At 35.3% G+C, this 11,826-nt stretch overlaps 1 protein-coding gene and 1 long non-coding RNA gene across 2 annotated transcripts; one reads left to right on the top strand and one right to left on the bottom strand.

Moving 5' to 3' along the window:
• Positions 1-1,385: 1,385 nt before the first annotated feature.
• LOC311297318 lies at positions 1,386-3,162 on the bottom strand. Its single transcript, XR_014628802.1, has 3 exons — positions 3,037-3,162; positions 2,263-2,387; positions 1,386-2,175 (listed from the first exon to the last, which is right to left on the bottom strand). It is a non-coding gene; the product is annotated as an uncharacterized lncRNA (long non-coding RNA).
• A 1,440-nt stretch (positions 3,163-4,602) lies between these two features.
• On the top strand, positions 4,603-5,589 carry LOC311297424 (putative inhibitor of apoptosis; the record flags this gene model as incomplete). Its single annotated transcript, XM_084419672.1, has 1 exon — positions 4,603-5,589. The coding sequence occupies one exon, from the start codon at positions 4,603-4,605 to the stop codon at positions 5,587-5,589; it is 987 nt and encodes a 328-aa protein (XP_084275798.1).
• Positions 5,590-11,826: the final 6,237 nt, after the last annotated feature.

Consider the following 11,826-nt stretch of genomic DNA (forward strand, 5'->3'; position numbering starts at 1 on the left):
ATAAGATCATATCTCCCGAACTAGGGTGAAACCCTTTACTGAGAATATACCACCGGTCATCTACTCAAAATATATGTAGAAGTTTCAAATGTTAGCATTTGTTGATGGTGGCCGCGTGAACAGACTTTGGGGAGAGCTATAGCAGAAAGCATGCCCTTTGACCTCCTCGATTTTGGAGGCTTTTTTGTTAAAGATTTCTCCCATCTAGCAGTTCTCCCATCTACTCGCTTTTTCAACTTTGGTAAATGTGTCAAGAAGCTATGACAACGTGTCTTCCGATAGCGCTTCGAGTTTAATTGTACATGTTCTACCGTTCTATATAATGATTTACACAACCAAGCTTGTCATTTAGACCGTAACTTTGACTTACCCGTCGAGAAGAAAGCAGGCAACTTCCCTTTCAAAGTCTTTCTCCTTCATTAGCTCTTTTTCACCTGGGAAAAGCTATCCCGATATTTATTTACATACCGATAAATTAAATTTGAATTTAATTAAAACTTCTCCTGTGGCTCGGCATAACTATGATCCAGCATTATATTGTACCGTGCAGTGCAGCCTTTCAAATGTGCAGCGGGAAGTATCAATGTCTCCCATATGGTCTAGCGGTTAGGATTCCTGGTTTTCATCCAGGCTGCCCGGGTTCGACTCCCGGTATGGGAAGAAATTTTTTTTTACATTGCCACCAAAATTCAAGTTATTCAAGTTCATCAATAATCATTTTTAGTAATTCATAGTCTTAGAGGCCTACACGAACTGCAGAAACAAGCAGTTTCTTGAAGATTCAGTACTGAATCATTTTCACAAATACAATTATATTGAATTCAGAAAATTTCACTATGGAATACTTTATCATAATTTTAATTTAGTACGTCATCATTTCATCTCATAATTATGACGCATAGTCATAATTTCAACTTTTTTAAGTCATCATTTCGACTTGTCATAATTATTACTTAATCCAGAATTACAATTTTTGTCAATGACGCCTTTTTAATGTAATACTTAAAACGTTTTTAAGTCATAATTTGGTTGTTGACTATAGTAGTGTTGAGTTAGGCTAGTGCTTTTTGTCCCTCTCTGCTCTTTTTCAAGATGGCGGAACGACACGGAAGCCTCCTTGGACTTACCCGTCCCATGTAAATAAAGATTAGAAATTAACTCAGATCATTGGCACAGATCATTTTACACCCATGAGGACTTATTTTATGAATACAGACAATGATTTTAGCTAATAAAAAAACTTTAGTTTCAGATGTTTAAATGACAACATACCATTTTTCAATCTACACATGAGAGACCTTCAGAAGTTTCAGAAGGCCTTCAACGGCTTAGGTCCGTTGGCGAAAACACTGCATGTGTAAGGTTGTTTTCCAGATTTTCACCCAAAATCAAATACTGTATGACACTTTTCAAAGTTAGAATAAAAAGACCTGTTGTGTTCTGACACAAGGCCATTAACCGGTTCTTTTTTTTTTTTTTTGCTTATTTCTACAAACATTATCATGGTTTTGTTTAATCGTATTCATATTTATCAGGTTGATGTTTAGTTTAGATGTGGATGGCTAAGTTTCAGGCATAGTGCAACCAGATTTATCTAACATCTCACTCACAAGGCAAAACGTTGTAAATAAACATGTTCAAACTGTAATTTAACCATATTTTATTAATATTATGTTGATTTAAAGTTTTTGTTATTAACTAATACCTTTATCTTTTAACTAACATCTGACCCCAAATAAACAGATAATGGAATGTTCACACTATACAGTTAGATATTCTCCTACTTGTATCTTTGGGCGTATTTTGTCACACCGTAGTGATGCAAAGTTCCACACCCTATGGACTAACTTTAAAAACAAAACAAAATACTCTCTCTCTCTATATATATATAACATACACAAATAATTTCTTAACTAAGCAACTGTTTCTTAAATGATCAGACACTCACCGCGCTGATGTTAACATCACCATATATTGTGTTTTCTACCATGATTGTAGTAACTATTGTCCCACCATTCTTCTGGGCAATTGTGAAGTTAAGCTGATTAGGGATCTGAATTAATGGCTGTCCGAATGATGTAGAATTATTATGCAGTCGTTGTGGAAGGTTGTTAGGCTGTTGGTTTGTCATGTTTCCAGAATGTGTTTGAATGCTCAGCGTCTGAACGTCACCATCTGTTAAAAAATTTAAATTTTTTAAGAAGATTGAAGATTGAGAAACATATTGACTACTAACAAAGTAAATTATAAATCTTTTCCTACGTTTGATATTCTTTTTTCTGATTTTTTTCACTACGGACTTTATCCTTTTTAATGCTGTTTTCTCTCCATATTTATTCTGTAGTTCCTCTACTGTGTCTTCCAACCTCCCTGTTGTTCTTCTCCAGCTGTGCTAACCAAAGACAAACAGTTAGAAGAATATAATGTATGTACAGCAAAAATAAAGTTATCATAAAATAAACACATTCATACACCAGTTCAAAGTCAATGAACCGGCTGATGCTGCAGGTGTTAGAGCACATGCTGGACGGTGAACAGACGCACATCAGGTTAAACCAGAGTTAAATCAATAGTCTATGTTAGGACAATAGTATCTGATAATAGCTGATAACGGTCATAAAGTGCGAGATAAGGTGCAAGTAGCTAAACTAAACATTTCATATTTGACAGAATACAACGACAAAAATAATCAAACTAATCAACTTTTTTCTAATTTCTTTTTTCTAAATTGTGATTTAATGTGAGAGGAGAAGAAACACATAATGTGTACATGAATGAATGTGTACAATTTGATAAACATATGTACCTAACATCCATAGTTTTCAGTAAATTAAGGCTAAGTTCCTTTTTGTGGACAAAGTGAACTTTGGAACTCTTTTATCAAAAAAATATGTTGATAATGATTAGTTATGCCAAATGATAGTTTGGCATGGGATTGTGTGTCCATAGGTTAGTGAGAGAGCGAAATACTTTTATTATAGAAATGCCTATTTTTTATTCTATTCTTTAATACATGCATAAAATAGGTTTTTATACCTGCTCAAGTACTTCTTGATGAGTTTCTTCTGTATTAAACAGCGAATCTTCTCAGTCAGATCGTCGCAAGATCTCAGGAATCCTCTCACACTGCTCGTGTTCACGAGCTCCATCGCTGCACTTGTGTGTATGACTCGAACGATTCAAACATCCATAATGCGCGCCAAAACAGCATCGCGGAGATGTGAAGCTTTCCTGATGACAACACCCTATTCAGCCCCTCCAGTGGGGCGGACCCCAGCCTGATAAATATTTCAGGACATCGCACGCTCTACTCTAGCTCTACTAGCCTCGGACTGCTGCGCTACTGCATCATCTCATTGATCAAAAGTTGAAAGTCCTGTTTGTCTGAGCCTGACGCAAACTTCTGACCCACAAACTTCCGACCCAAAAACACAAGGCACGATTGTACCGCAAGGACTCAGGAGATTGCAGGAACATTCTAGGAACGAAAAGTGGGAAAAAAATTCGAAAAGCTGAAAAAAATGGCGACGCAAAACCTGATGGAGAACGACCCCCCATTGAGTTCTGGCGATACAGGGTACAATTATCATCCGGCGTGTGAGTGCGCCACGGGCAAAGAGTGTCGTTTAAGAGCTGCGCTGGACAGTATGTTTAAAGATCATTTTAGAGGCCAAATGGTTGGCTTGATGCACAGGATCATCGACGCTGCGTGTGATATGAAAAAAGATTGTGCGCAGGATACCAAACGTGTGACAAATCTCAAAAATGAAATGGATGACGTAAGAGGTTTGATAAAGTCATGGCCTGATGTAACCCCCATGTTTTTTAACAGCAAAGAGCCGATCGGCGTAATCCTCAGAAAAGTTCTGGATGTGTTGCGTTCATGTTCTGACGAATTCGAAATCACAGAGATACTCGCTATTTGGACATTTGTAACGGATCTCTGTGTGTCACTGGTGTCAAAAAATGCAAAAACTGACGTTGGTGAATTAGTTGAAAGTCTGGTCAACTATACCCTGGAGCAAGACATGATAGCCTGCGGATATTTTCTATTCTGGTTAGACCATCTGTAAATGTCTTTCACTCAAATTTCTTCTTCAATGTATGAAAGTATAATGTTGAAATAAAAAATTACAAAAAGACTATTGCGGTCATGTCTGAGCTCATAAAAATTGTATTATAATAATAATATTTAGAATACTACATGATTTAAAAGATTAAATATTTGTTTTCTGCATTTTAATTACCGTATTCCCGAGGCGGCAATACAGTTGTATCATATCAAATGATACAACTAATTTGCCCGCTGTGTACAGAGCATAAGAAAGGACATTTTGTGGTGTTGTTCTTGTTCTCATTACATTTTTTAATAAGATGATGTGTTCTGTCATGGACGACTAGACACTAGGCATGGGATGTCCGGCAGAGAGAAGGGCTTGAGTGGATACGCCCTGTGGTCACATTTTTATGTCTTCATCAAAAGTGCCTTTTCCCCTGCTTCGCAACGAAGCCATCCTCTTTACCGCCCCTGCGACACCCGTAACATTGACCACCACGGCATCCGTTTCAGGCCAAATGGAGGATCGGGTGGGTTACTTAAACATGGCATTCAGCAACCTGACCCTCTCCAGCCCCATTTCCTCCCGTGGAGTTGAGGATATGTCTCACCAGCGCCCTCCGGCTTGTCAGAATCCTGACATGCGTCGGGAACAGGAACGCCTTGACACCTTTCAGAATTGGCCTCTTGCACCAGTAAGTCCGGCCGAGCTTGCCAAAAGTGGTTTCTACTACCTTGGCCAGGGCGACAGAGTGGCTTGCTTCAGTTGTGGAGGCCAGCTTAGCAACTGGGAACCGGGAGATCGGGCAGTATCAGAACACCAGAGAAATTACCCCAACTGCCGCTTCGTTCGAGGTGACCATGCAGATAATGTACCTTTATCTGGTGGCGGTCTTTCCAATGGATCGGCAATGCAACAGTCTGAAGAGAGGTTGCTCACATTTGTCTACTGGCCCTCAAGAATAACTGTTCGACCAGACCAATTGGCTAAGGCTGGTTTTTACTATGTTGGTCGTAATGATGACGTGAAGTGCTTTTGTTGTGATGGCGGACTCGGATGTTGGGAGTCTGGTGATGATCCATGGGTAGAACATGCCAAGTGGTTTCCAAGATGTGAATACCTGCTGCAAGAAAAGGGCCAAGAGTTTGTTCATCAGATTCAAGCAAGATTTCCAAAACTATTTGAGCAGCTATTGACTAATGGAGACAGCGACTCAAGAGAATTTGTGAGAGAACAAGAGAACAATCCTGTGTTGAAGTCTGTTTTAGAGATGGAATTTGAGTGTGGCCTGACGGTCCAGACAAATGAAGCTGCATCACCGAGTCAAGATCTTTCAGACTTGCCTATGGAGGAACAGTTAAGAAGACTTCAAGAGGAGCGCACCTGCAAAGTTTGCATGGATAAGGAAGTGAACATTGTCTTCATCCCCTGTGGTCACCTAGTTGTGTGCAAAGAATGTGCGCCTTCTCTGAGCAAGTGCCCCATATGTAGAGGATTGGTCAAAGGCGCTGTCCGTACTTTCCTATCATAAAATTTACATTTAACATGATGCATAAAAACAATGTAACCAAAATTAAATAAGAGCAACTAATATTTGGTCTTGTTTCAGAGTCGGTGAAAACTATGTGAACTTTGATGAGGCCGAGAACAATAGCGCTGTTAAACAAGAATCCAGGTATAAACAAGATATAATAGTTAGACGATTTATCTAACGCTTGAAATTGACGATAGGTTAAAATATTTCGGCATTCTGCCGAATAAAAAGAAGATCATAAAAAGAAGAGCAATTATTAAGACACAATGTCTGTTTTCTGGATCGGGCCTAAAACTCTGGTGTGGACGGAACAAAAAATGAATCAATTCACGTAAAAATACCACGTATCAACCGTAATTCATTGGCTTAACTGTGTATAATAACAAAATAAGTGTAATAGTTAGACGAGTTTAAAGCGTAATAGGTAACAGAAACACAGCCATACTCATCTTTCACGTCGATGTTTCGTAGGCATCGCAGAAAGATTTAGTCAAACACTCTCATACTAGAAGGACCTATAATGTATAGGATACATTCCTAACATGTTTGACCATGCTCTATGTACTTTTTGCAAACTGTACAAAAAGAAACAAGATGTCAATGACAGACATTCAAAACGGATCACTTATAGTGGCTTCTCTGTATTTGTTTTAAATGGCTCATGATGATGCATTTACTTTTAACCCAGCTGACCTCTAGAACTTACTTTTCGTGTTAATACTTTGTGTGATTCGTATTTGTGTGATTGATATCAATTTAGTCAAACTATCGCTTAAATTCTTAAGCGTCATTTATTTCTATAAACGGCTCTCAAAGAAACGTCTTCACTTAAAACACACACAGTCCAACGTACAACATGTGAAACAGTGTCGCCTGCTATCTGAACAAGATGACTAAATCTAGCGGAGTAATAAACTTTTGTGTATTTATTTGTGTATCACAAATTCTTAGTAATTTGGTCTTTTTGAATCTTACATGGACATTCCTGTATAAAGATTATGTTTTAAAGTTAGTCCATAGGGTGTGGAACTTTGCATCACTACGGTGTGACAAAATACGCCCAAAGATACAAGTAGGAGAATATCTAACTGTATAGTGTGAACATTCCATTATCTGTTTATTTGGGGTCAGATGTTAGTTAAAAGATAAAGGTATTAGTTAATAACAAAAACTTTAAATCAACATAATATTAATAAAATATGGTTAAATTACAGTTTGAACATGTTTATTTACAACGTTTTGCCTTGTGAGTGAGATGTTAGATAAATCTGGTTGCACTATGCCTGAAACTTAGCCATCCACATCTAAACTAAACATCAACCTGATAAATATGAATACGATTAAACAAAACCATGATAATGTTTGTAGAAATAAGCAAAAAAAAAAAAAAGAACCGGTTAATGGCCTTGTGTCAGAACACAACAGGTCTTTTTATTCTAACTTTGAAAAGTGTCATACAGTATTTGATTTTGGGTGAAAATCTGGAAAACAACCTTACACATGCAGTGTTTTCGCCAACGGACCTAAGCCGTTGAAGGCCTTCTGAAACTTCTGAAGGTCTCTCATGTGTAGATTGAAAAATGGTATGTTGTCATTTAAACATCTGAAACTAAAGTTTTTTTATTAGCTAAAATCATTGTCTGTATTCATAAAATAAGTCCTCATGGGTGTAAAATGATCTGTGCCAATGATCTGAGTTAATTTCTAATCTTTATTTACATGGGACGGGTAAGTCCAAGGAGGCTTCCGTGTCGTTCCGCCATCTTGAAAAAGAGCAGAGAGGGACAAAAAGCACTAGCCTAACTCAACACTACTATAGTCAACAACCAAATTATGACTTAAAAACGTTTTAAGTATTACATTAAAAAGGCGTCATTGACAAAAATTGTAATTCTGGATTAAGTAATAATTATGACAAGTCGAAATGATGACTTAAAAAAGTTGAAATTATGACTATGCGTCATAATTATGAGATGAAATGATGACGTACTAAATTAAAATTATGATAAAGTATTCCATAGTGAAATTTTCTGAATTCAATATAATTGTATTTGTGAAAATGATTCAGTACTGAATCTTCAAGAAACTGCTTGTTTCTGCAGTTCGTGTAGGCCTCTAAGACTATGAATTACTAAAAATGATTATTGATGAACTTGAATAACTTGAATTTTGGTGGCAATGTAAAAAAAAATTTCTTCCCATACCGGGAGTCGAACCCGGGCAGCCTGGATGAAAACCAGGAATCCTAACCGCTAGACCATATGGGAGACATTGATACTTCCCGCTGCACATTTGAAAGGCTGCACTGCACGGTACAATATAATGCTGGATCATAGTTATGCCGAGCCACAGGAGAAGTTTTAATTAAATTCAAATTTAATTTATCGGTATGTAAATAAATATCGGGATAGCTTTTCCCAGGTGAAAAAGAGCTAATGAAGGAGAAAGACTTTGAAAGGGAAGTTGCCTGCTTTCTTCTCGACGGGTAAGTCAAAGTTACGGTGTAAATGACAAGCTTGGTTGTGTAAATCATTATATAGAACGGTAGAACATGTACAATTAAACTCGAAGCGCTATCGGAAGACACGTTGTCATAGCTTCTTGACACATTTACCAAAGTTGAAAAAGCGAGTAGATGGGAGAACCGCTAGATGGGAGAAATCTTTAACAAAAAAGCCTCCAAAATCGAGGAGGTCAAAGGGCATGCTTTCTGCTATAGCTCTCCCCAAAGTCTGTTCACGCGGCCACCATCAACAAATGCTAACATTTGAAACTTCTACATATATTTTGAGTAGATGACCGGTGGTATATTCTCAGTAAAGGGTTTCACCCTAGTTCGGGAGATATGATCTTATACATCTTATACGTGTAATAGATCATAGCTACCGTAGAAAAAGTAAGATCATGCTTTGAATTAAGACGATGTGTGATTTTTACTTTGATTTTCCAAATGATACAACCTAGTCTAAATTAGAGCAATGTCGAGTCCTCGGATTTCTTAAAAAACATTGTGACAAACTTTGACAACATGTTTCATGTTGTCTGTTGTATGTTGTATGTAACAATCTAAAGTTTTTGGACAGACGCTGCTTAGTAACAATAATACATAAATCTTCTAAGAAGATATGATTTTAATAAAACTTTTAAAGATTTGATTAAACTTTTAAGGTTATGCTTTTAAATGAAATTAGTGTAAACTCTGGATGTACTCTGGAAAGGCGTTAGCAGACTAAATTTACTGTGACATTGTCCCCCGAGACTCATCTGGTCTGTAACTCCTCCTCTAGTCTCTGTGAGGGCCTGAAGCTTCAGTTCACACTGTAGTTTATCACTGAAGGATTTTTTTTTTTTTTTTTTTTTTTTGCTCTGTTTATGACAACTTAAACTATTTGCTTTTTTGGATTATTTTTAACAGTGCATAAAGAACTACTTCGCCTCTCTGGAAATGCAAGGTGTTTTTATTTAGCTAAACCTTTGTTTACATTTTATTCAATTATTTATTTATTTCATTTTTTTTTTTAAATGTAGTTTTCTGTGATGGTCGTTTTTAGGTGTATGGGATAGCTATGGAAAACCCCCACCATAAAAATTGAAACCCCCAGATGGACAAAAAAATGCTGATTGAATCTTTTTCATATAAATGAGATTTAAGACGACCACCTAAAGTTTTGACCAGACATTGTTTAATAACAATTATACTTTAGGTCACCGTTAAACAAAATAATTTATATCATACATAATATTATATTAATAATATTATATATAATATCATATATAATATTAATTCTTTTTTATTTTATTTTTATCTATTAACATAATGTCTGTATGTTGGTAAACTTGTATTTATCAACAGGATGTGAGGAGTTATATTTATTTTACTGCTTTTTATATTTGTATTGTTCACTGTAATCTTTTTATTGTGTTTTTTTAGGTAGACAATTTTAAGATCTGTCCAGGGACAACGGATGAAAAATAGCCTTTTGGCTAATTCTGGTGCATTTGCAGAAATGCTAATTAATGTACACTGTCCCTGTCAAATAAATAAATAAATAAATAAATAAATAAATAAATACACAAGACTTCTAAAAGATAAATAGAAGATGAGTATGTATTCAAACTTTAAAGATTTAATTTAAACAATATTTAAACTTTTACGATTTGAAATAAATTTAGTATGGAAAGTCACTAACATGACATACGCTCTGACACGATGCACAGAGGCTCATCTGTCATCCGATATCCTGAAGCTATCATTATTGTCAAGTAACTTCTTTCTCAGCGCTGATCGGAAGGACCTTATTTCTGGAAGATTCCCAGTTTCTAAATGTTTTCATGGTTGTTCTCTCTGAAGATAGGCCTATGTGGTTGTCATTTTCTCACAGATACAACTTAAGAAATTATTGAATATTTCACAGGCGTGAGATGACTTGTGACGCTTTAAAAATGTTCAAATTATTTTACATACCCATTATAAATAAATAAAAATACTTTAAGTTCAAGTCAAATTTTTCCACAGACCATCGTTGTATTTGTTTTTTATTAAGACTTTTAATAATTTATTAAAGTTTTTATTAAAGTTTTATAAACTTTTATTTTTAAAGGATGTCATTTAAACTTTTAGGATTATAAGTTTAACACACCATTCACAATGTCTCATCCCATCACTGAATACACCCCTCTGAGTCAGAGACGCTGGTGTGAGAGAGAACCTCTGTGATTTATGTTAACTCTCTTAAGAGTTGTAACTCTAAACATGTAAGATGAATTTTATTTATTCATCTAAAATAATTGGTTTCAGTATATTTATAACCATTTTATTTATACACTTTTAAGGAACAGTATGTTTTTCAACTTTTGTGAGTGTGATATTAGGAAACCCCTTCCTCACTTTCACTGTGCTCTGGTATGCGAAGGAGACGGGTCAAGGCTCACGTGAAGGGGCGCGCACAGACACACACACACACACACACACACACACCGCGCGCCTCCCTATGTTTTGAGACGGTGCTTTGAGAGACATTCAGGAATGACTATATGAATTCAGTTGTGTAAAACAATTTTGAATCCATTCATACATTGCATTTTTTGTGGACATCAATGGACAATGATGTGTTAGGAGCCACTTCTTCAACTCTCTCTCTAAAATAAGGTAAGATGATTTTATTTACTTTTATCTAAAACTAAAACAATTGGTATTAGTAAGCTTTTTATGTTATATTCTTTTAAAAGAACTGAATATTTTTTCAACCTTAGTAAAATTATTTTAGAACCATTACATTTATACAGTTTTAAAGGTATGTTTATCAACTATAGTTTAATTATTTTGTGGGCATCAATATGGACATTGATGTGTTAATTTTAACTCAGTCATTTTTTATTCATCTAAAACTAAAATAGTTGGATCAATAAGATATTTATATTATACTTTTAAGGAACGGTATGTTTTTCAACTTTAGCAAGATATTTTATTTTATATTATACACTTTTAAAGGTATGTTTTTCAACTTTAGTTTAATTATTTTTGTGGACATGAATGGTATGGACATTGATGAGTTAATTTTAACTCAGTCATTTTTTATTCATCTAAAACTAAAACAATTGGATCAATAAGATATTTATATTATACTTTTAAAGGCATGTTTTCAACTTTTGTTAGTGTGAGATTCACTTGACAGTTACACTGTAAGGAGGGGGGTCAGAGCTCGCAGGAAGAGGACGCGCGCATAGACACACAGACACGCGCGCGCTCCTTATGTTTTGAGACAGTGTGAGGTCATTCAGGAATGACTATGTGAATTCAGTTGTGTAAAACAATTTTGAATCCATTCATACATTGCATTTTTGTGGACATCAATGGTATACTTCAACTTTCTAAAATAAGGTAAGATGATTTTATTCAGCTAAAACTATTGGTTTTAGTAAGCTTTTATATTATAGACTTAAAAACAACCTTAGCATGATAATTATTATATTATAAATTATATAAAGGATAGGAATGTGAAATAACTAAATGTTTTTTCAACCTTAAATTGATTTAGATGATACACTTTTAAAGAGTACATTGTTTATGTAATTTTTATCTAAAATAATTGGTTTTAGTAAAGCTTTTTAAACGCTTTTTAAAGGTATGTTTTTCAACTTTAGGTTCATTATTTTTGTGGACGTCAATGGTATGGACATACTTTTCAACTCTCTAAAATAATTGGTTTCAATGTATGTTTTATTTTAAAGGAT

The sequence above is a fragment of the Rutilus rutilus genome (assembly GCF_951802725.1).
Source record: "Rutilus rutilus genome assembly, chromosome: 9".
NCBI lineage: Eukaryota > Metazoa > Chordata > Actinopteri > Cypriniformes > Leuciscidae > Rutilus > Rutilus rutilus.